General features: G+C 43.0%; 1 protein-coding gene across 15 annotated transcripts in view; it reads right to left on the bottom strand.

The window, feature by feature from the left end:
- LOC110528345 (calcium-dependent secretion activator 1) overlaps positions 1-26,532 on the bottom strand; it is a 177,138-nt gene that overhangs the window by 63,281 nt on the left and 87,325 nt on the right. For all 15 annotated transcript variants that reach the window (XM_036983924.1, XM_036983939.1, XM_036983937.1 and 12 more), the window contains exons 4-6: positions 13,259-13,339; positions 12,483-12,716; positions 8,454-8,575 (exon numbers count right to left, since the gene is read on the bottom strand). In XM_036983924.1, the coding sequence (XP_036839819.1) occupies positions 8,454-8,575; positions 12,483-12,716; positions 13,259-13,339 (437 nt within the window). The remainder of the gene's footprint in view (positions 1-8,453; positions 8,576-12,482; positions 12,717-13,258; positions 13,340-26,532) is intronic.

The raw sequence follows: 26,532 nt of genomic DNA on the forward strand, positions 1-26,532 counted from the left end.
CACAGCAAGAGTGTCACTCCTCCTCCTCCTGCTCCTCTCTGACACTACCACTCAGCACCACCAGGGGGGGCCAGTGGTGTCTCATCTTACACGGAACTGTTTCACATTGGCACCATATTTCTACTTGTATTGATCATTTATTGAATATAGATTGTGCTGCCATCCTGTTAGAAGGTAACAGATCATTTTATTACAATGGTTAAGATGGATTTTCATTGTGTTCCATGGTGTTATTTGCCCCCTAGTGGAGCTTTCTGATACTTGGACTGTAAGGAAAACAGGAAGAGACACGCAGAGGAGGAAACCGGAAGAGACCCGAGAAGCAGCTAAAAACAACGCTACGGTGCAGGTCTTTCAGTGCAGTTTTCTTGTCACGCTTCTGCCTCGGAAAATATTTGTTTGTAAGTTCGATTCAAGCATTTAGCTAATGATGATAATCTTGTTATTGATAGAGTTGCTTACATATCAATGTTGGTTGGTTGCATTTACTCACAAATTGCAATGCCTTTCATGTATGCCGTCAGCTGTATTACTTTGCTCGTGCGTCATGCAAACGAATTGTAAAATATACAATACTGTAGTTTTGTTACTGTTTCTAGTGTAATATGCTTTGTTATTCTACAGAGATGGTTGTACATTATTCGAGTAATTAAAGGAGTTAGCCAATTACCATATGAGTAACAATTAGCTATATGGTTTGGCATCGTGCCAGATGCATGGTACCTTAGCACGTGCTTTTTATTCATGCACTTTCAAATGTATAATGTACAGCTACAGTATGTCGGTGTGAATTGAATACTAATGTATAATGTACAGCTACAGTGTGTCGGTGTGAATTGAATACTAAAGTATAATGTACAGCTACAGTATGTCGGTGTGAATTGAATACTAATGTATAATGTACAGCTGCAGTATGTCGGTGTGAATTGAATACTAATGTATAATGTACAGCTACAGTATGTCGGTGTGAATTGAATACTAATGTATAATGTACAGCTACAGTATGTCGGTGTGAATTGAATACTAATGTATAATGTACAGCTACAGTGTGTCAGTGTGAATTGAATACTAATGTATAATGTACAGCTGCAGTATGTCGGTGTGAATTGAATACTAATGTATAATGTACAGCTACAGTGTGTCAGTGTGAATTGAATACTAATGTATAATGTACAGCTACAGTGTGTCAGTGTGAATTGAATACTAATGTATAATGTACAGCTACAGTATGTCGGTGTGAATTGAATACTAATGTATAATGTACAGCTACAGTGTGTCAGTGTGAATTGAATACTAATGTATAATGTACAGCTACAGTGTGTCAGTGTGAATTGAATACTAATGTATAATGTACAGCTACAGTATGTCGGTGTGAATTGAATACTAATGTATAATGTACAGCTGCAGTATGTCGGTGTGAATTGAATACTAATGTATAATGTACAGCTACAGTGTGTCGGTGTGAATTGAATACTAATGTATAATGTACAGCTACAGTATGTCGGTGTGAATTGAATACTAATGTATAATGTACAGCTACAGTATGTCGGTGTGAATTGAATACTAATGTATAATGTACAGCTACAGTATGTCGGTGTGAATTGAATACTAATGTATAATGTACAGCTGCAGTATGTCGGTGTGAATTGAATACTAATGTATAATGTACAGCTACAGTGTGTCGGTGTGAATTGAATACTAATGTATAATGTACAGCTACAGTATGTCGGTGTGAATTGAATACTAATGTATAATGTACAGCTGCAGTATGTCGGTGTGAATTGAATACTAATGTATAATGTACAGCTGCAGTATGTCGGTGTGAATTGAATACTAATGTATAATGTACAGCTACAGTATGTCGGTGTGAATTGAATACTAATGTATAATGTACAGCTGCAGTATGTCGGTGTGAATTGAATACTAATGTATAATGTACAGCTACAGTATGTCGGTGTGAATTGAATACTAATGTATAATGTACAGCTACAGTATGTCGGTGTGAATTGAATACTAATGTATAATGTACAGCTACAGTGTGTCGGTGTGAATTGAATACTAATGTATAATGTACAGCTACAGTATGTCGGTGTGAATTGAATACTAATGTATAATGTACAGCTGCAGTATGTCGGTGTGAATTGAATACTAATGTATAATGTACAGCTACAGTGTGTCGGTGTGAATTGAATACTAATGTATAATGTACAGCTACAGTATGTCGGTGTGAATTGAATACTAAAGTATATTATTTTCTGTATTTTGCAGTTCCACAACAAACGTTTTCATTATATCCGTTCAAGAAAAGTCAAGCCTTGGGAGTTTTATTGAAGACTTAGTTGTTAGCTATCTGTCTAATTCTGCATGGGAACGCAATTCAAGGGCAGAATATAGATATGAATATGGATATAATCAATAAGAATGAGAGTAGTACTGTAATATCTTCAAGACAGTTCGCTACAGCAGGAAAATTATTCTGCAGCAAAAGGAAATTATTATGTGGATTATAATTAATGGACATTTTTGTAGGGGAAATCAAGACTGACATTTCTTAGTGGAAATTACAAACTTGAGAAGACTTTTTAAACCTCAAATTCATTTCAAGTTTAAAATGTCCTGCATTTCAGGAAAGTTGTCCTGCAACAGGGTGGTCAAATGAAGATCTTACATCTGTATGTGTCTCATCATGTCCAAGGGGTTTGGAATTCTCTTACAACAGATAGGGGTACAGTTTGAGTAAGGTGACTGGACAAAGAGGGAGTTCTATGAGCGTGTGTGTGTGTGTTTGGAGGTAGCTGCAGCGTTGTGTGTGGTAGGCAACAGAGGCCATTTGAAGAACATGACGGGGACCTTGCCGATGGAAGCAGCAACACCAAGGTCCATACTCCTACTGTGCAGCATATAAATTAGTGTCTAATTCATATTTGGGTTGAGTGGCTTGGAGTAAGTCTCATGTCAATACAAAGGACAAAACAGTCACCGGTGCTTATGCTGGTCCCTCATCCCAGTACTACATCAACCCCATCAGCTATCATTCACTCTCCAGTCTTCACAAATGGATTTCATTATTGTGTTGTATTTGACCTTGCATCGGTGTGCATCGTGTATATTACAATGGGGGTAGTTGAAGCTTGTCCAGTCAAAGGTTGTGCCAGTGTTTTCCCATAAGTACAGTACGTATACGTCGCTGCAGATCGCTAAGATACACAGTGGCTGTGTATGGCTCACCCATGACGCCCTAGTCAATCCATGCCTGGTGAATTAGATGAGCTTTGTGTACGTCTTGTGTGCATGTTTTCGTTTTTTTGAGTGTACAAACAATGTGTGTGTGTGCATACGTGGTCATGCATGCTTGTGTATGTGTACCTGCAAGCTTGTGTTATCCTGTTTGTATGCTTGTTTGTACGTTTTTGCGTGTAGTGTGTGGGCAGCGTGTGTACAGTGTATGTGAAGCCTGTGTGCAGTGTGTGTGTGATGGTGTATGTGATGGATAAGCAGACACCTAGCTAGCAGCACGTGATGCTTGTCATTTCCATGAGTGCTGGATGGGGACTCTCTCCAGCTCCATTGAGATGCTGTGTCCTAATCAGTCTCTCCCTTCCTGGCTGCACTACAGTAAGAGCACACAGAGAGGCTGCTCTCCCCCTCTCTCTACCTCCATCTCCCCTCTCTCCCTCTCTTTCACTCTCTCCTCTACCTTTCCCCCTCTACCTCTCTATTTTCTCTCTCCCCTCTCTCATTCTTTCCATTTCTGCCCCTCTCCCCTTTCTCTACCTCTTTGTCTGTCACCTGCCACTTTTTCTTTCCTTGTCTGTCCTTCATTCATCTCTCTCTCCATCTGGTGGTCACATACACATATTTAGCAGATGTTATTGTGGGTGTAGTGAAATGCACTGTGTAACAGTCTAATGGCCTTGAGATAGAAGCTGTTTTTCAGTCTCTCGGTCCCCGCTTTGATGCACCTATACGGACTTCGCCTTCTGGGTGATAGCGGGGTGAACAGGCCGTGGCTCGCGTGGTTGTTGTCCTTGATGAGCTTTTTGGCCTTCCTGTGACATTGGGTGCTGTAGGTGTCCTGGAGGGCAGGACGTGTGCCCCCGATGATGCGTTGGGCAGACCGTACCACCCTCTGGAGAGCCCTGCGGTTGTGGGCGGTGCAGTTGCCATTCCAGGCGGTGATACAGCTTGACAGGATGCTTTCAATTGTGCATCTGTAAAAGTTTCTGAGGGTCTTAGGGGCCAAGCCAGATTTCTTCAGCTTCTTGAGGTTGAAGAGGCACTGTTGTGCCTTCTTCACCACACTGGCTGTGTGGGTGGACCAATTCAGATTATCAATGATGTGAACGCCAAGGATCTTGAATCTTTCAACCTTCTCCAATGTGGTCCTGTCGATGTGGATAGGGGCGTGCTCCTTCTGCTGTTTCCTGAAGTCCACAATCAGCTCCTTCGTTTTGTTAATGTTGGGATGTTTGGTAATCAGCCCTACTACTGTTGTGTTGTCTGCAAACGTGGAGGCATGCGTGGCCACCCAGTCATGGGTGAACAAGGAGTACAGAAGTGGGCTGAGCACGCACCCTTGTGGGGCCCCTGTATTGAGGATCAAGGTAGTGGTGGTGTTTCCTTCCTTCACCACCTGGGGGCGGCACGTCAGGAAGTCCAGGACCCAGTTGCACAGGGCAGGGTTCAGACCCAGGGCCCCAAGCTTAATGATGAGCTTGGAGGGTACTATGGTGTTGAAGGCTGAGCTATAGTAAATTAACAACATTCTGACGTAGGTACAGTGCCTTGCGAAAGTATTCGGCCCCCTTGAACTTTGCGACCTTTTGCCACATTTCAGGCTTCAAACATAAAGATATAAAACTGCATTTTTTTTGTGAAGAATCAACAACAAGTGGGACACAATCATGAAGTGGAACGACATTTATTGGATATTTCAAACTTTTTTAACAAATCAAAAACTGAAAAATTGGGCGTGCAAAATTATTCAGGCCCCTTAAGTTAATACTTTGTAGCGCCACCTTTTGCTGCGATTACAGCTGTAAGTCGCTTGGGGTATGTCTCTATCAGTTTTGCACATCGGGAGACTGAAATGTTTTCCCATTCCTCCTTGCAAAACAGCTCGAGCTCAGTGAGGTTGGATGGAGAGCATTTGTGAACAGCAGTTTTCAGTTCTTTCCACAGATTCTCGATTGGATTCAGGTCTGGACTTTGACATGGCCATTCTAACACCTGGATATGTTTATTTTTGAACCATTCCATTGTAGATTTTGCTTTATGTTTTGGATCATTGTCTTGTTGGAAGACAAATCTCCGTCCCAGTCTCAGGTCTTTTGCAGACTCCATCAGGTTTTCTTCCAGAATGGTCCTGTATTTGGCTCCATCCATCTTCCCATCAATTTTAAACCATCTTCCCTGTCCCTGCTGAAGAAAGGCAGTCTCAAACCATGATGCTGCCACCACCATGTTGGTGTGGTCAGGGTGATGAGTGGGGATGGTGTGGTCAGGGTGATGAGCTGTGTTGCTTTTACGCCAAACATAACGTTTTGCATTGTTGCCAAAAAGTTCAATTTTGGTTTCATCTGACCAGAGCACCTTCTTCCACATGTTTGGTGTGTCTCCCAGGTGGCTTGTGGCAAACTTTAAACAACACTTTTTATGAATATCTTTAAGAAATGGCTTTCTTCTTGCCACTCTTCCATAAAGGCCAGATTTGTGCAATATACGACTTGTTGTCCTTGACGATTGTTGACGATTGTTGTCCTATGGACAGAGTCTCCCACCTCAGCTGTAGATCTCTGCAGTTCATCCAGCGTGATCATGGGCCTCTTGGCTGCATCTCTGATCAGTCTTCTCCTTGTATGAGCTGAAAGTTTAGAGGGACGGCCAGGTCTTGGTAGATTTGCAGTGGTCTGATACTCCTTCCATTTCAATATTATCGCTTGCACAGTGCTCCTTGGGATGTTTAAAGCTTGGGAAATCTTTTTGTATCCAAATCCGGCTTTAAACTTCTTCACAACAGTATCTCGGACCTGCCTGGTGTGTTCCTTGTTCTTCATGATGCTCTCTGCGCTTTTAACGGACCTCAGACTATCACAGTGCAGGTGCATTTATACGGAGACTTGATTACACACAGGTGGATTGTATTTATCATCATTAGTCATTTAGGTCAACATTGGATCATTCAGAGATCCTCACTGAACGTCTGGAGAGAGTTTGCTGCACTGAAAGTAAAGGGGCTGAATAATTTTGCACGCCCAATTTTTCAGTTTTTGATTTGTTATTAAAGTTTGAAATATCCAATAAATGTTGTTGCACTTCATGATTGTGTCCCACTTGTTGTTGATTCTTCACAAAAAAATACAGTTTTATATCTTTATGTTTGAAGCCTGAAATGTGGCAAAATGTCGCAAAGTTCAAGGGGGCCGAATACTTTCGCAAGGCACTGTATTTCTCATGTCCAGATCGGTTAGGGCAGTGTGCATTGCGATGGCGATTGCATCGTCTAGGGTGTCAGGTAAAGTATCCTCTCAAAGCACTTCTTGATGACAGAAGTGAGTGCTCCGGGGCATAGTAATTTAGTTCAGTTACCTTTGCTTTCTTGGGTACAGGAACAATGGTGGACATCTTGAAGCAAGTCGAGACGGCAGACTGGGATAGGGAGTGATTATGTCCGTAAACACTCCAGCCAGCTGGTCTGCGCATCCTCCAGCAGCCGCTGGTTTGGGTATGTTTTAACAGTCACCGTGGGAACAATATCCCCTATACACTTCCTGATGAACTCAATCACCGTGTCCGTGTAAGCATCAATGTTAATCTCAGAGGCAACCCGGAACATATCCTAGTTTGCGTGATCAAAACAATCTTGAAGCATGGATTCCGATTGGTCAGACCAGCATTGAAAAGACCTTTGAATGGGTACTTCCTGTTTGAGTTTCTGCCTATAGAAAGTGAGGAGCAAAATTAAGTTGTGATCTGATTTGCTGAAGGGAGGGCCTTGTAGGCATTTCCAAAAGGCGAGTAGCAGTGATCTAGTGCTTTTCCTAAGCGAGTACTACAGTCATTATGTTGATAGTTTGGTAGCGTTTTCCTCAAATTTGCTTTGTTAAAATACACCGCTACAATAAAAGCGGCCTCAGGATGCGTGGTTTCCAGTTTGCAAAAAGTCTGGTGTAGTTCCTTGAGGGCTGTCATGGCATCGGGTTGAGAGAGAATATACACGGCTGTGACTATAACAGAAGAGAATTATCTTGGGAGGTAATACGGTCGGCATTTGATTGTGAGGTATTCTAGGTCGGGTGAACAAAAGGACTTGAGTTTCTGTATGTTATCACAATCACACCATGAGGTGTTAATCATGAAGCATACACCCCCACCTTTTTTCTTCCCGGAGAGCTCTTTATTCTTGTCTGCGCGAATAAAACGAGAACCCAGTTGGCTCCATGGACAGAGATAGTATATGCCAAGAGAGCCATGATTCCGTGAAACAGAGTATGTTACAGTCCCTGGTGTGTCTCTGGTAGGAGATCCTCGCCCTGAGCTTGTCTACTTTATTGTCCAGAGACTGAACATTAGCGAGTAATACACTCGGAAGTGGTGGATGGTGTGCCCACCTACTGAGTCGGACTAGAAGTCCACTCCGAATACCTCTTCTCGCCGGCTTCGACTTGGAGCAGCCTCTGGGATAAATTAAATTGCCCTGTGGGGTATGAACAAAGGATCCAATTCGGGAAAGTCATATTCCAGGTCGTAATAATGGTGAGTTACCACCGCTCTGATATTCAAAAGTTATTTCCAGCTGTAATACTGTAAAGTTGCTTAGGAGCTAGAAGCAGAGCTGCCTTGTCTGTCGGCACAATCAGTGTCAGAGAAGGAAAGAAGCAGGATGATGAGTCCCTGAAATAGCTCACGCACGAAACATCACAAGAGAGAAAGACTGGCTTCATAGACACACTGTACTGTTACAGACTGTGTCCTTCATTACAGGAGACATGATCATGTTCGACACATTCACCTCCCATCATCATCATCATTCAGACAGGGATGACGAAAGGCTGTAACCATGATGAACATGAACCAACTTACAGTGTTGGACCCTTAGATATAGTTTCAGGATGTATCTATATGGTTATACCCGTAGGTGAATGTGAGGTGTTCAAAGGAGAACCTTTTTGGTATGCTCATGACCTGAGATTGACTCATCAGACCTCCCTCTAAATCCCATGGAGACAGACTGTTCTAAACGGAAGATTACACTGTGAGCCTTCTTTCACAACTTGAACAGCTGACTCAGAAATCAAAGTGTGAAGAGAAGGTGACTACATTCAAATACCATGAGAACATATTAGTAAGTGAATGTTGAGCAAAGCCAGGTTGAGGTGAGAAAGAGAGAGAGAAAGAGAGACAAAGGCAGAGAGAGAGTCAGAGAGACAGACAGAGAGATAGTAGGGTCTTACGTTGGCTTGGAGGCCTCGGCCTGGTCTGTCTGCAGTTTCTCCCCTCCCTCCACCTCCATAGTGCAGTACACAATCCTGTTAGGAGCCAGAGACTTCAGGCCCACCACCTCCATGATAACCACCTGAAGGGCACACACAAACAGCATGTTGTTAAAGGTTCACAATGTAGCAGAAATGTATTAAATATAGAGCTAACATTACTCTTTATTCTACATGAAAGACAACCATACCGTATCTGGTCTAGACTATACATCTGAGCGCTCTGCACATTCCTGAATGGGCCCCAGCCCTTTACACAACTACAACAGTCACCTTGACCTTGTTGATCAAAGGCAGAAACCCACATAGGTAAATGCATACAGAATAACCTCATAAAACCCCCATTAACAATCATTAGTTTAAAACTCATTATTACCCGTAGCTCTATTGGTCAACAATATTTACAGTATATCTTAAAGTACCTTAAACAAATGGAGCGTGCTGAGTGGAGGACGGCTTATAATAATGGTTGGAACGGCGCGAACAGAATGGCAACAAACACATTGAAATCATGTGTTTGATGTATTTGATACCATTCCACTGATTCCGCTCCAGCCATTATCAAGGTGCCCTACACACTGAGAGAAAGATGATAACACAGAGACCTACTCAAGCAAACTGAAACTCATGATAATTAAAATGGGAAAGACAATGGGGGGCAAAACCCCCATCACTAAATTCCATGACAGAAGCTACAAATCAGGCCAGCCTCTCCAATCTATAAAGCTGTAGTTTCAGTTTTAGCACCATAATCATCTTCTCTTCTCAACACTACAATCAACTGCTGGGAGGGCAACCTGGACTCAGGGGTAGACGTAACATAGTAAATGTAAATCCGAGACACTCTAATTAGTATGATATGCTACATTTTGTATGGTATGTATTAGTCGACCGATTAATCGGAATGGCCGATTAATTAGGGCCGATTTCAAGTTTTCATAACAATCGGAAATCTGTATTTTTGGGTGCCGATTTGCCGATTTCTTTATTATATTTTTATTTTCATTTTATTTTTTTATACCTTTATTTTATACATTCTTATTTTCAATGACGGCCTAGGAACGTTGGGTTAACTGCCTCGGTCAAGGGTAGAATGACAGATTTTCACCTCGTCAGCTCGGGGGATCCAATCTTGCAACCTTACAGTTAACTAGTCCAATGCAATACGACCTGCCTCTCTCTCGTTGCACTCCACAAGGAGACTGCCTGTTACGCGAATGCAGTAAGCCAAGGTAAGTTGCTAGCTAGCATTAAACTTGACTTATAAAAACAATCAATCATAATCACTAGTTAACTACACATGGTTGAAATTACTAGATATTATCTAGTGTGTCCTGCGTTGCATATAATCTGACGGAGCATACAAGCATAGAAGTATCTAAGTATCTGACTGAGCGGTGGTAGGCAGAAGCAGGCGCGTAAACAATCATTCAAACAGCAGCTCTTCATTGTGCGTCAAGCATTGCGCTGTTTATTGCTTCAAGCCTATCAACTCCCGAGATGAGGCTGGTGTAACCGAAGTGAAATGGCTAGCTAGTTAGCGCGTGCTAATAGCTTTTCAAACGTCACTCGCTCTGAGCCTTCTAGTGGTTGTTCCCCTTGCTCTGCATGGGTAACGCTGCTTCGATGGTGGCTGTTGTCGTTGTGTTGCTAGTTCGAGCCCAGGGAGGAGCGAGGAGAGGAACGGAAGCTATACTGTTACACTGGCAATACTAAAGTGCCCATAAGAACATCCAATAGTCAAAGGTTAATGAAATACAAATGGTATAGAGGGAAATAGTCCTATAATTCCTATAATAACTACAACCTAAAACTTCTTACCTGGGAATATTGAAGACTCATGTTAAAAGGAACCACCAGCTTTCATATGTTCTCATGTTCTGAGCAAGGAACTGAAACGTTAGCTTTCTTACATAGCACATATTGCACTTTTACTTTCTTCTCCAACACTTTGTTTTTGCATTATTTAAACCAAATTGAACATGTTTCATTAATTACTTGAGGCTAAATTGATTTTATTGATGTATTATATTAAGTTAAAATAAGTATTCATTCAGTATTGTTGTAATTGTCATAATTACAAATAAAAATTAAAAAATCATCCAATTAATCGGTATCGGCTTTTTTGGTCCTCCAATAATCCAATAATCGGTATCGGTATCGGCGTTGACCTCTAGTATGTAATCATTTGTGGATGTTTGCAATTGCAATATATTGTGACTAACGTGAGCTAGGTGGCTAGGTGATGAGATTCGAACACGCAACCTTTGGGTTGCTAGACTTTCACGTTATGCACCTATCCAACCACCCTACTTTCATTTTTTACTTTAGCATCCTTCTGTCTTATGTAACGTACCAAACGTAACATATACTAATTTGAGTGTTCCAGATTTACATTTACTATGTTACATGTCTTTGAGACCAGGCTGGGGAGGGAGTGGTGTTAAGGATCAGCCCCTTTTTTAAAATTTTTGCCTAAAATGACATACCCAAATCTAACCGCCTGCAGCTCAGGCCCTGAAGCAAGGATATGCATATTCTTGGTACCGTTTGAAAGGAAACACTTTGACCTTTGTGGAAATGTGAAAGGAATGTAGGAAAATATAACACATTAGATCTGGTAAAAGAAAATACAAAGAAAAAAACAACCGTTTTCTGTATTTTTTTTGTACCATCTTTGAAATGCAATGGAAAGGCCATAATGTATTATTCCAACCCAGGTGCAATTTAGATTTTGGCCACTAGATGGCAGCAATATATGTGCAAAGTGTTAGACTGATCCAATGAACTATTGCATTTCTGTTCAAAATGTTGTATCAGGACTGCCTAAATGTGCCTAATTTGTTTATTAATAACTTTTCATGTTCAAAACTAAAACAATAGCTTGGTATTCTTTCACTGTAATGGCTTCTGTAAATTGGACAGTGTAGTTAGATTAACAAGAATTTAAGCTTTCTGCCAATATCAGATATGTCTATGCCCTGGGAAATGTTCTTGTTACTTACAACCTCATGCTAATCCCATTAGCCTACGTTAGCTCAACCGTCCCGCAGGGGACCCACCAATCCTGCTGCCAGTGCTAGAACTTCCTTCTCCTTAAGTAGCTAGGGGAACAGAAATGGCTCTTCTGAGTATATCGTATTCTCTTAGATTGTTCATCATAACCAGAGTTACTATAATGAGTTATTATGAAGTTTGCTATGAAATGTTAAAAAGGAGGTATTTTATTTCACTACATTACCTAGGTATACCTTGTGATCTGTTATTTCACTCCTTCTTTGTTCATCTATTTTTTCTTCTCTTTCTTTATGGCTGGAGGGCAACCTGTTTGCAATCTATACTGGGTATATATTCACAAGCGTCTCAGAGTATGAGAGCGGATCAGTTTTGCATTTCAAATCATAACTAATAAGAGGGAAAACCTGATCCTAGATCATTCAGCACCCTAACTCAGAGACGGTATGTGAATACGGGCCCTGGTCTAGATTTATATACATCTATCAAGATAGAAGAAAATTAAAGCATAAGCGCAAACACTCTGGGACTTCGGCATGGAATGTATCCATGTTCTAAAATAACCAATAGACCAATGAAAGTGCAAATCAGATCTAGTTTATCAAAGGGCCGGCTGAGGTAAAAATCTGCTATATCATCATCATCACCACCACCACCACTACCACCACCACCACTACTACCACCACCACAGACCTCAATAGAAACAGTGTTTTCCTTGCCACAGAACACTGATACGTTGTAAATAAATAGGTTGATCATGTTTTTGATGACTTATCCTGCTTATAAAGACAGAGGCAGGTGAATGGTAACTCTGTATTTAGGATATTCTGTCATAATGCCAAAATGCTGAGGTTTTATCCTTCCTAGACAGTGTTAGGGCAACATCAGAGTTGTACTTGGTTAGTGTTAGTGTTACTGTTGAGATGGGTTAGGGTGATGGTCAGGGCTAGGGTTAGACAGGATTAGGGTACCTACCTCCAGAGTGAAGGAGAGCACCACGTCAGATTTAGACAGTGTGTTCTCGTCCTCCTGGCCCATGTCCATGATGGAGGTGTTGTGTCCTTTCTTCAGCTTCTGCAGTTTGAACTCTCCTCCCTTGGACACGGGCATGCTCTCCAGGTTGGCCATCAGCTGGTTCACCGACGCCTTTAGCTCCTCTATGTACATGTGCTCCATCTCCTTCGACACAAACTTTGGGAACTTGCCACCCTTTGAAAAAAATAATAACATTTACCAAAAATTGTTGTACAAAACTGTTTTTACTAGATTTCAAGTCGGCTTTTGTGTCCATGTTGACTAGTCATCCTGAAAATGAAAGACACTTTACTTATAAAATATATCCAAATTGTCAACACTAATGTAAATGCTTGTCATTCAATAGATTAACAGATACTGTATGTAGCCTACAGTATTTATTGTGACGTAAAGCTGTTTCTAGAATAGGGAACTCGCATAGTAAAGCCATTTTGATTCTTAGCCTACAAACTGAGGTTCTTATGTAGCTCAGCACAATGTTACAGCTGTAGGATCTTACTTCAATCACCCTGACGCAGGATAAACTTCTTTACTTGGAGTGTATTAAAAAGGCTTGATTTTCCCTGAAGAATAATTTTTTTTATCAACCCATACAAAAATATCCATTCATTATAATCCACATAATAATTCACATTTCCTGCTGCTGCAGGATTATTTTCCTGCTGTAGCAAACTGGCTCAAATTAAGATCCTACGTCTGTAGGCTATCAGACTCACCCTGGCAATCTGATCGGCCATCTGCAGGCGTCCATCCAGCTCCCGTCTGATCTGAGCAGCCTGCTCGTCCAGGTTGTCCAACTAGAGTAGGGTCAAACACAGAAGAGGCAGGAAGAAGTGTTGTGCGCACATACTTAAAAATAAACTTGTCCCAGGAACTTGATTAGAGAGAATCATTATGCTCTCAAGTGTTGGTTTAATCAAGCAACGATTTGACCCCAACTGTGCCTTCTTCAGTACAACAGGAAAACGGGCCAACGAGATAGATGAATCAGCCTGTGATGGTCTCACTGGTACCCAGGTGTGGTCTTGGATATCCATGACCTTGGAGCTATGTAAGCCTATAGGCATTACCTCACCCATCACCACATGGTAATAATTAATACAATATCCATTATGATTCTACATGGAATAAGAGTCGAATCTGTGTTCATAAAGTGTCTCAGGGTAGAGGTACTGATCTAGGATCAGGTCCTCCCTGTCCATGTATCTGTATTCAAGATCTAAAAGACAATACTGATGCTAGATCAGCAATCTTTGTGAATACTGGCTATGTCCCAATTATCTCTCCTTTCTCCCACAGTGTGCACTTTTCACTTCTCTTCACTGTTTTGAAAGGAAATGACTGTTATAAGAAATATGGTGAAAACTCCCATAAGACCATGCCCCCACTAATTCAATTATTTTAGATTTTTGTGGGAAGTATTACACGAGGGCAGGAGAAAGGGTTGGTTATTGGGACACACAACAAGGGCCCAGGAGGACATCACCACTGAGCTGGGTAATCAATACATTCTCCATTATGTTCCTAGATGACCCCGAACAGGATGGGGTCAGAGGGTTACAAGTCAACATCCATCTCCCATGTTGATGATTTATCTCTTTTGATTTCAGGATGGGTGATTAGATTCACACTGTCAATAAATACTGTGTTGTTATACGGATATAAGGCTGACTTTACTTGAATGGTCACTTTCCCAGACAGATTAAACTTAGTCATGGACGGAAAAGCTCTTTCCATGGAGAATCTGGAGAGCCGGCCATAGGTTTCTGTGTAGACAGAGAGGGCATAGCTCTAGTAATTGATACAATATCAAATCAAATCAAATTGTATTAGTCACATGCACCGAATACACCAGGTGTAGACCTTACAGTGAAATGCTTACTTACAAGCCCTAACCAACAATGCAGTTATAAAATACGAATAAGAATAAGAAATAAAAGGAACAAGTAATAAAAAATAAAAAATTGGTGCTCCCAAGCGGGGCAGTTGTCTAAGACACTGCATCTCAGTGCAAGAGTTGTCATTGCAGTACCTGGTTCTAATCATGGCTGCTTCACATCCGGACATGATTGGGAGTCCCATATGGTGGCACACAACATCCGGGTTTGGACGGGGTAGGCCGTCATTGTAAATAAAAATTTGTTCTTAACTGACTTGCCAAGTTAAATAGAGGTTAAAAGAAAAAAAGATCAGTAGTAAAATAACATTAGTGGGGCTATATACAGGGGGTACCAGTACAGAGTTAATGTGGAGGCTCTATACAGGGGGTACCAGTACAGAGTTAATGTGGAGGCTCTATACAGGGGGTACCAGTACAGAGTTAATGTGGAGGCTCTATACAGGGGGTACCAGTACAGGGTTAATGTGGAGGCTCTATACAGGGGGTACCAGTACAGGGTTAATGTGGAGGCTCTATACAGGGGGTACCAGTACAGAGTTAATGTGGAGGCTCTATACAGGGGGTACCAGTACAGAGTTAATGTGGAGGCTCTATACAGGGGGTACCAGTACAGAGTTAATGTGGAGGCTCTATACAGGGGGTACCAGTACAGGGCTAATGTGGAGGCTCTATACAGGGGGTACCAGTACAGGGTTAATGTGGAGGCTCTATACAGGGGGTACCAGTACAGGGTTAATGTGGAGGCTCTATACAGGGGGTACCAGTACAGAGTTAATGTGGAGGCTCTATACAGGGGGTACCAGTACAGGGTTAATGTGGAGGCTCTATACAGGGGGTACCAGTACAGAGTTAATGTGGAGGCTCTATACAGGGGGTACCAGTACAGAGTTAATGTGGAGGCTCTATACAGGGGGTACCAGTACAGAGTTAATGTGGAGGCTCTATACAGGGGGTACCAGTACAGAGTTAATGTGGAGGCTCTATACAGGGGGTACCAGTACAGGGTTAATGTGGAGGCTCTATACAGGGGGTACCAGTACAGGGTTAACGTGGAGGCTCTATACAGGGGGTACCAGTACAGGGTTAATGTGGAGGCTCTATACAGGGGGTACCAGTACAGAGTTAATGTGGAGGCTCTATACAGGGGGTACCAGTACAAGGTTAATGTGGAGGCTATATACAGGGGGTACCAGTACAGGGTTAATGTGGAGGCTATATAAAGGGGGTACCAGTACAGGGTTAATGTGGAGGCTCTATACAGGGGGTACCAGTACAGAGTTAATGTGGAGGCTATATACAGGGGGTACCAGTACATGGTTAATGTGGAGGCTCTATACAGGGGGTACCAGTACAGGGTTAATGTGGAGGCTCTATACAGGGGGTACCAGTACAGAGTTAATGTGGAGGCTATATACAGGGGGTACCAGTACAGGGTTAATGTGGAGGCTCTATACAGGGGGTACCAGTACAGGGTTAATGTGGAGGCTCTATACAGGGGGTACCAGCACAGAGTTAATGTGGAGGCTCTATACAGGGGGTACCAGTACAGGGTTAATGTGGAGGCTCTATACAGGGGGGGGTACCAGTACAGAGTTAATGTGGAGGCTATATACAGGGGGTACCAGTACAGAGTTAATGTGGAGGCTATATACAGGGGGTACCAGTACAGAGTTAATGTGGAGGCTATATACAGGGGGTACCAGTACAGAGTTAATGTGGAGGCTATATACAGGGGGTACCAGTACAGAGTTAACGTGGAGGCTATATACAGGGGGTACCAGTACAGGGTTAATGTGGAGGCTCTATACAGGGGGTACCAGTACAGAGTTAATGTGGAGGCTATATACATGATGTACCAGTACAGAGTTAATGTGGAGGCTATATACAGGGGTACCAGTACAGAGTTAATGTGGAGACTATATACATGATGTACCAGTACAGAGTTAATGTGGAGGCTATATACATGATGTACCAGTACAGGGTTAATGTGGAGGCTCTATACAGGGGGTACCAGTACAGATTTAAAGTGGAGGCTATATACAGGGGGTACCAGTACAGAGTCAATGTGGAGGCTATATACAGGGGGTACCAGTACAGAGTCAAATTGGAGGCTATGTACAGGGGGTACCAGTACAGAGTTAATGTGGATGCTATATACAGGGGGTACCGGTGCAAAGTCGATGTGGAGGCTACATACAGGGTGTACCGGTGCAGAGTCAATGTGGAGGCTATATACAGGGGGCACCAGTACAGAGTCAATGTGGAGGCTATATACAGGGGGTACCAGTACTATATACAGGGGATACCGGTACAGAGTCGATGTGGAGGCTATATACAGGGGGCACCAGTACAGAGTCAATGTGGAGGCTATATACAGGGGGCACCAGTACAGAGTCAATGTGGAGGCTATATACAGGGGGCACCAGTACAGAGTCAATGTGGAGGCTATATACAGGGGGTACCAGTACTATATACAGGGGATACCGGTACAGAGTCGATGTGGAGGCTATATACAGGGGACACCAGTACTATATACAGGGGGTACCGGTACAGAGTCAGTAGGGAGGCTATATACAAGGGGCAAGTAGGCCTACTGTACACGAGGGTTGTGGAGAATTCCATTTCAGTTGAGTCAAAATGTCAATTGACTTCCTGAATTGACTGAATAGAAACGGAAATGACCTCTATCCTGATGTATCCTGTGTCAACTTGACTGATAAAAATAAGTCCTTGAGAGTTTTTTTGTTTGTTCTACTTTCGATTGTAGTTTGAGAGAGTCATTCATAAATATGAATATAGAGCAAATGTGGCTAAACAGTGTGTGCGTGTGTGTGTTGTGTGTGTGTGTGTCTGTGTGTGTGTGCGTGTGTGTGTGTTTTTGTGTGTATATATGGTACATATGCAATAACTCTTTAAATCCCTATAATGGAGAGCCACACTCCCTGAAACTAGCATTGTGACATGTCTACCCTCCAGCCCACCCATAGCCCGCCCACAGCCCGCCCACAGCCTGCCCACACAGAGTAGCAGCAACGTGATGTCTAAGCCAGGTTGGCCCTGTAGAGAAGTCACTTCCAGTCCTGTCACACATGCAGTGTGCCTTCACCCGCCCACTCACACATAGTCATACACACACACACACACACACACACACACACACACACACACACACACACACACACACACACACACACACACACACACACATACACACACACACACACACCCTTCAAGGGCTCCATGGTGCTGCCACGAAGCTGAACCGGAACACCACCACCCTGCAGCGCTGATGCACATCCACATGGAGCAGCTATCGCGCTCCAGAGAACAACTTTCTAGTGATGTACAGGGTGGGCTGATAGCTACTACACACTGCTGCCTGCACTCCACTTACAGAGAACATGTGCAGAGGGCATAGAGGTGGACCTTCCTCTTTCTGTGAAGACAAATAGGCTAAACCAGCCCTGTTGACAAAACAGGTGGCCTAATGGCAATGTCATGTTACTGTTACCATGGTGGGTTGTCATGGTGTGTGATGCTGCTGAGCGGTTGTGTTGTGGCAAACCCCAGCTCTGTAAAGTTACCGCTATAGGGTGAAGGGAGGAAAATGTCTGCATGTAACCACAAGAGAAGAACTAGTGTGTGTGTGTTTTTTTGTGTGTGTTTGTGCGTGTGTGTGTGTGTTTATGCGTGTATGTGCCTGCATGCATGCCTGCATATGTGTGTGTGTGTGCAACCACAGGAGAGGGGAATGTTGTAGTGTCACTAGATTTCAATTACAGAGGCCAGGGGCTAACCGAATCACTCAAGCATGACCTCAGGCAGGCTCACAACAACCTGATCACGTGACCCAGGCATCCAAGGCCCTAATGGACACTGGTGGTGGTGACTAAGGTGTGGCATTGTCTTGAACTTAAACAGTGACTAAAACAAATAGAAATGGAATTGCTAGAATAGAAAATTTCCATTGTAGTCAATGGGTCCGTAATTCTATGAATGAACTATCTCTTTGTTCATGCAGCTGTTAGACTACTTTGTACTGACTAAGATCATAGACAGAATAAAAAGCATTGAAATATAATCTAATCAATTCTAGATTCTATTTCTATTATCAAAATAACATTCACCGTGGCCATGTTAAGTAAATAAGGGATTGTAGTTAATTAGAGAGTTCTGTAAGTTTTCATTCCCAAGGTGACTAAGACCTGCACAAACTTAATCAATGAAAAACACAGTGATTCAGAAAGAAAATCTACATTAGTCTGTAAGAGACGCCTGACTTCAAGAGCAGTCACCGAGAGATGACCTTGGTGTTTAGAATAATATTCAAGTCGCTATTTCAAATCAAATCAAATTTTATTTGTTACATGCTCCGAATACAACAGGTGTAGGTAGACGTTAGAGTGAAATGCTTACTTACAAGCCCTTAACCAACAATGCAGTTTTAAGAAAATACCTTTAAAAAAAAGTAGGAGATAAGAAAAACTAATAACTAAAGAGCTGCAGTAAATACCAATAGCGGGGCTATATACAGGGATCCTGTGTGGGAGCTATCTTGGGTTGGTTCTGGTTAGATAGATAAAAGCCATCTGAAGGAGGACAGAGAGAGAAGCCTGGCATCTGTTTGCCTAGTTTTCTGTACCAGAGTAATGAAAAGCAGAGGAATTCACAGCCTCCCTTACATCAATAATGAATGAAGACATATATCTTATATTAGCTGACACAGGCAAAGAAAGGAGTGGAGGGCTGAGAGCTTGGTCTCTCTCTCTCTCTCTCTGGCAAAAGCAGCATTGTTCATCTTTCAGCAACATTAATGCTGTGACTCACTGCCAACCGCTGTGATGACCCTGACTGTGTCAGTCTGCCCACCCGCCTTACTGAGCCCACAGCATACACCCTACAGACTGGGACCTTACAGACAGACAGACTGGCTTGGTCTTGCACATGCTGGAAAGTATTGCATGTTACGCGGAAGAGGTGGAGGACAGAGCAGTAGAGGATAGGGCTATTATGTTGTATATTGACTGTAGAGTTATGGGGATTTATAGGTCTATAGTGGACTTGTTCATATGTTCTTTCTACTGTAGAATTACAGGCACGCCACACTCTTAGAAAAAAGGCTTCCAAAGGGGTTCTTTGATGTCCCCATAGGATAACTATTCTGGTTCTAGGTACTACCCTTTTGGGTTCCTTGTAGAGTTCTCAGAGGAAAGGGTTCTACATTGAACCTAAAATGGTTCTACTTGGAACCAAAAAGGGGCTCTTCAAATGGTTATTCTATGAGGACAACCGAAGAACCCTTTTAGGTTCTAGATAGCACCTTTGATATGTAGTGCATTGTGAGTGATTTTCCATCACGGATGTTACAGAGAATAAGGGTTGTTTGGTGTGTCTCTGACCCCCATCTGAGAGCAAATCATCCATCCAGGCAGGAGAAGCTCCAGCGTGGCCGCTCCTGCTGAGTGGGCCTACTGATGTGATGTCTGGTAGGGGGTCTAGAAGCCCTGTCTCAGTCTTCTGCTGCAGAGACATGGCTAGTGTTGACTTCTTCTCTCATCTGCACTGTCCTCCCTTCCCCACTTACTCTCCTCTCCTCTCCTCTCCTCTCCTCTCCTCTCCTCTCCTCTCCTCTCCTCTCCTCTCCTCTCCTCTCCTCTCCTCTCCCTCATCTCCTCTCCTCTCCTCTCCTCTCCTCTCCTCTCCTCTCCTCTCTTCACCCCTGCACTCTGTCCCATATTTCACCTATTCCTACTACATTAACAGGCCTAGTGCGTCTCTGAGGCTTTACTGTATTGATTCCCTGCTCCTTCCAGCAATCCCCTTAAAGAGAGAATGAGCTGCTACCACTGTGGAAGGGAGGGGGGCTTTAAGTGAAAGCTGCTGAACAGATGGAGTGAAGGAAGGGGGTGGGGCTGGAGTGAGAAAGAGAAGGGAGAGAGAGATGGAGAGAAGGACCAAGAAAGAGAAGGGGGAAAAGAGAAAGGGGGGGAAATACAGAGAGGGACAGAGATAGAGAGAGAGTATGGGGAAAGAGAGCAATAGGAGGGAGAGGGGGAGAGAGAGAGAAAAGGGGGAGACAGCTTGACGTACACTGATGGATCTCACTTAAATAATCAAGGAAACAGCATGAACCAGTCCTCTCTTCAGATTGAAAAGGGAAAATAAAGCTACTCTCTGGATGAGGTCTGGCCATCCCGTTTATAAGATCCCCACAATCCTAACGGCAGTAAAAAATAAGCAATAACTACAATAATTGGGATTCTTTATTTAATCCAAGTATTGGCTATACTATGGATGTCTGATGTTTAATATGATCGTGTTTTGTTAATGCATCCTCTTACCAGTATAACAGTCTGTATTCCTTCTCCATATAAATAGAAAAGATGTCAGGGTGTACAGTACAGTAGTGTATGTTTGGAGTGTTTGGGCCACTGTGCAGCACCCACCCTGCCTGCTGTTTTTCACAGACTACATTCCAAATGGCACCCTATTCCCTCATAGGATGTCATTTTGGATGCATTTGGGATGAATTCACAGAGTTCCTGGTTAGTAGACCACATAATCAGAACTTTGCCACCAGAAGTTCTGCTCTGCCTTTGCACTGTCAGGGCTTCAGCCTTTCAGAGTGTCACACACACTGCCTATTAGGATTAAATACATTTCTCAGACTGGCTTCATGGAATTTACCCAGGATTCACCCAGGCAGTGCAGAGCCATTACTGTGTGTGTGTGTGTGTGTGTGTGTGTGTGTGTGCGTGTGCGTGTGTGTTCGAGTGGTTGAATTAAGTGTTTTCCCTGACGCTGGCTGCTGCTTGTCTGTCCATCTGAGTGCGCTGTGCTGAACTGTGGGGCTCTAAGGGACTGTGTGTGTGTGTGTGTCCCTGTGTGTGGGTGTCTGTGTGAAAATCAAATCAAATCAAATTTTATTTGTCACATACACATGGTTAGCAGATGTTAATGCGAGTGTAGCGAAATGCTTGTGCTTCTAGTTCCGACAATGCAGTAATAACCTACAAGTAATCTAACTAACAATTCCAAAACTACTACCTTATACACACAAGTGTAAGGGGATAAAGAATATGTACATAAAGATATATGAATGAGTGATGGTACAGATCGGCATAGGCAAGATACAGTAGATGGTATTGAGTACAGTATATACATATGAGATGAGTATGTAAACAAAGTGGCGTAGTTTAAAGTGGCTAGTAATACATGTATTACATAAAAATGCAGTAGATGATAGAGTACAGTATATACGTATACGTATGAGATGAATAATGTAGGGTCGGTAAACATTATATTAGGTAGCATTGTTTAAAGTGGCTAGTGATATATTTTACATCAATTCCCATCAATTCCCATTATTAAAGTGGCTGGAGTTGAGTCAGTGTTTTGGCAGCAGCCACTCAATGTTAGTGGTGGCTGTTTAACAGTCTGATGGCCTTGAGATAGAAGCTGTTTTTCAGTCTCTCGGTCTCAGCTTTGATGCACCTGTACTGACCTCGCCTTCTGGATGATAGCGGGGTGAACAGGCAGTGGCTCGGGTGGTTGTTGTCCTTGATGATCTTGATGGCCTTCCTGTGACATCGGGTGGTGTAGGTGTCCTGGAGGGCAGGTAGTTTGCCCCCGGTGATGTGTTGTGCAGACCTCACTACCTTCTGGAGAGCCTTACAGTTGTGGGCGGAGCAGTTGCCGTACCAGGCGGTGATACAGCCCGACAGGATGCTCTCGATTGTGCATCTGTAGAAGTTTGTGAGTGCTTTTGGTGACAAGCCAAATTTCTTCAGCCTCTTGAGGTTGAAGAGGCGCTGATGCGCCTTCTTCACGATGCTGTCTGTGTGGGAGGACCAATTCAGTTTGTCTGTGATGTGTACGCCGAGGAACTTAAAACTTACTACCCTCTCCACTACTGTTCCATCGATGTGGATAGGGGGGTGTTGCCTCTGCTGTTTCCTGAAGTCCACAATCATCTCCTTAGTTTTGTTGACGTTGAGTGTGAGGTTATTTTCCTGACACCACACTCCGAGGGCCCTCACCTCCTCCCTGTAGGCCGTCTCGTCGTTGTTGGTAATCAAGCCTACCACTGTTGTTTCGTCCGCAAACTTGATGATTGAGTTGGAGGCGTGCAAGAGAATGTGCAAGTGTGTGTGCGTGCGTGCGTATGTGTGTGGTACTGGTGTGTGAGGCTAAGGCTAGCGACCTCTGACTGGACGGCATAGTGCAATCCAAGCAGAACTGTCACAGTCACAGAGGGATGGAGAGAGGGCCACGGCTCCCTGGAAAGGCCAACAGCAGAGCAGATTGTAGATAGCTGTCTTTGTCTGACTGCATCCTAACAACACAAGGACTTGTCCACTAGTCTAGACATCCAGAAACGAAGACATCCAATTTTGATTAGCTGAACACGAGCACAATGAAAAATCCAAGGGTATTTTTCTTTAATTTGTTTATTTCAATAAACCTTAGATGTGAGTGAATCTACTGGATAAATTGCAGGTGCTGATGTTGTTAGTCGTTTTGAAGGCTGTAAGAACTGTAGCTCAGTGATAGAACAGTGATGAATGGTAGATCAGTTATATGGGCAGTGAGTGGTTTTGGGGGGTTATGTGTGATTGGTGTTGGAGGCAAAGATGACAAACGCAGGTGACCTTCATTTCCCCGTTATCACCCCTCTGAGAGTGTCAGTCACAGAGGTGGTCTGGTCTGCAACACAATGGGGGGTGCCTGGGGACACGTTAATGAAAGGCCAATCTGACACCCCTCATGGAGACCCTACACAGCCCCACAATCTCCATCCAGGGGTGGCAGGTGGTTAGATCGTTGGGCCAGTAACCAAAAGGTTGTTAGATCGAATCCCCGAGCTGACAAGGTAGAAATCTGTCATTCTGCCCCTGAACAAGGCAGTTAACCCACTAGGCCGTCATTGTAAATAAGAAGGTGTTCTTAACTGACTTGACTAGTTAAATAAAGGTTTAAAAAATAATATACAGTGCCTTGCGAAAGTATTCGGCCCCCTTGAACTTTGCGACCTTTTGCCACATTTCAGGCTTCAAACATAAAGATATAAAACTGTATTTTTTTGTGAAGAATCAACAACAAGTGGGACACAATCATGAAGTGGAGCGACATTTATTGGATATTTCAAACTTTTTTAACAAATCAAAAACTGAAAAATTGGGCGTGCAAAATTATTCAGCCCCCTTAAGTTAATACTTTGTAGCGCCACCTTTTGCTGCGATTACAGCTGTAAGTCGCTTGGGGTATGTCTCTATCAGTTTTGCACATCGAGAGACTGACATTTTTTCCCTTTCCTCCTTACAAAACAGCTCGAGCTCAGTGAGGTTGGATGGAGAGCATTTGTGAACAGCAGTTTTCAGTTCTTTCCACAGATTCTCGATTGGATTCAGGTCTGGACTTTGACTTGGCCATTCTAACACCTGGATATGTTTATTTTTGAACCATTCCATTGTAGATTTTGCTTTATGTTTTGGATCATTGTCTTGTTGGAAGACAAATCTCCGTCCCAGTCTCAGGTCTTTTGCAGACTCCATCAGGTTTTCTTCCAGAATGGTCCTGTATTTGGCTCCATCCATCTTCCCATCAATTTTAACCATCTTCCCTGTCCCTGCTGAATAAAAGCAGGCCCAAACCATGATGCTGCCACCGCCATGTTTGACAGTGGGGATGGTGTGTTCAGCTGTGTTGCTTTTACGCCAAACATAACATTTTGCATTGTTGCCAAAAAGTTCAATTTTGGTTTCATCTGACCAGAGCACCTTCTTCCACATGTTTGGTGTGTCTCCCAGGTGGCTTGTGGCAAACTTTAAACAACACTTTTTATGGATATCTTTAAGAAATGGCTTTCTTCTTGCCACTCTTCCATAAAGGCCAGATTTGTGCAATATACGACTGATTGTTGTCCTATGGACAGAGTCTCCCACCTCAGCTGTAGATCTCTGCAGTTCATACAGAGTGATCATGGGCCTCTTGGCTGCATCTCTGATCAGTCTTCTCCTTGTATGAGCTGAAAGTTTAGAGGGACGGCCAGGTCTTGGTAGATTTGCAGTGGTCTGATACTCCTTCCATTTCAATATCATCGCTTGCACAGTGCTCCTTGGGATGTACTTCTTGCTCCTACTTGAGGCGTCTGCGTCTCAAGTAGGCACCTGGAAATGCAAATGCGCTACGCTAAATGCTAAATGTACTTGTTAAAACTCAAACGTTCATTAAAATATACATGTATGGTATTGAATTAAAGCTACACTCGTTGTGAATCTAGCCAACAAGTCAGATTTTTAAAATGCTTTCGGCGAAAGCATGAGAAGCTATTATCTGATAGCATGCAACACCCCAAAATGCCTGAAGGCGACGTAAACAAAAGAATTAGCGCAGCCGGCGCTACACAAAAACGCAGAAATAAAATATAAAACATTAATTACCTTTGATGATATTCTTTGTTGGCACTCCTATATGTCCCATAAACATCACAAATTGGTCTTTTTCCCGATTAAATCCGTCCATGAATGCCCAAAATATCCATTTGTATGGCCTGTCTGCATCACGAAAAAAGCTCTCTTCCAACACGCAACGTCATGTTTAAAAATTATATAAGTTGCCTATATTCTTTGACAAAAATCTTCAACCTACTTTGATAACCCAACTTTAGGTATTTGTAAACATTAATAAGCGATCAAATTGATCACTGGGCGATCTGTATTCAATAGCAGCTACAAAAGAAAACAGTGTCCATTTTTCAATCTTCCAAAATCGATTGAGGTAGGCTGGATGGAATAAGGATCTATTCGTAATGTCTCAATGGATTTTTGTCAATGAAAATTACGTTTTTGGCGACATCTAGTGGAAGCTGTAGGAATTGCATCCGTCTCCATATTAAATTTGGTTTCCTTTAAATAATCCATGAAAGGGGCGCATGGATACTTTTTTCAGATTTCAGTGACCAGTTTTTCTTGCGCTTTTCGATGAAACACACACTCTGTTATAGTCACAGCCGGGATTTAACCAGTTTTAGAAACTTCAGAGTGTTTTCTATACACACATACTAATCATATGCATATACTATATTCCTGGCATGAGTAGCAGGACGCTGAAAAGTTGCGCGATTTTTAACAGAATGTTCAAAAAAGGAGGGGGTAGGATAAAGATTACAGCTTGGGAAATCTTTTTGTTTCCAAATCCGGCTTTAAACTTCTTCACAACAGTATCTCGGACCTGCCTGGTGTGTTCCTTGTTCTTCATGATGCTCTCTGCGCTTTTAACGGACCTCTGAGACTATCACAGTGCAGGTGCATTTATACGGAGACTTGATTACACACAGGTGGATTGTATTTATCATCATTAGTCATTTAGGTCAACATTGGATCATTCAGAGATCCTCACTGAACTTCTGGAGAGAGTTTGCTGCACTGAAAGTAAAGGGGCTGAATAATTTTGCACGACCAATTTTTCAGTTTTTGATTTGTTAAAAAAGTTGGAAATATCCAATAAATGTCGTTCCACTTCATGATTGTGTCCCACTTGTTGTTGATTCTTCAGAAAAAAATACAGTTTTATATCTTTATGTTTGAAGCATGAAATGTGGCAAAAGGTCGCAAAGTTCAAGGGGGCTGAATACTTTCGCAAGGCACTGTATATATAATCAGCCCAGCCTAAAGATCACTGCTGTCACCAGCACAACACACGTGGGACACACACACACGCCCAGCCCTGGCTAAAATGTAACGTTCCCTCAGCATTAGTGAAAGTGACAGCCACACTGCAGCGAACACAGAGGTGAAGATGCCTGAACGTTAGCCGAGGCTGAGAGTAGGTCAGGGGAGGGGTGATGAGGGTGTAGATGGATTGACAAGGAGGGGTGATGAGGGGTGACAGGATGGGTGTAGTTAGAGAGGAATGACAAGGAGGGGTGATGAGGGGTGTCAGGGTGGGTGTAGTTAGTTAGAGAGGATTGATAAAGAGAGGTGATGAGGGGTAACAGGATGGGTGTAGTTAGTGAGGCTTGATGAGGAGAGGTGATGAGGGGTGTCAGGGTGGGTGTAGTTAGTTAGAGAGGTTTGATGAGGGGTGACA

This window comes from Oncorhynchus mykiss, chromosome 7 (genome assembly GCF_013265735.2).
Source record: "Oncorhynchus mykiss isolate Arlee chromosome 7, USDA_OmykA_1.1, whole genome shotgun sequence".
NCBI lineage: Eukaryota > Metazoa > Chordata > Actinopteri > Salmoniformes > Salmonidae > Oncorhynchus > Oncorhynchus mykiss.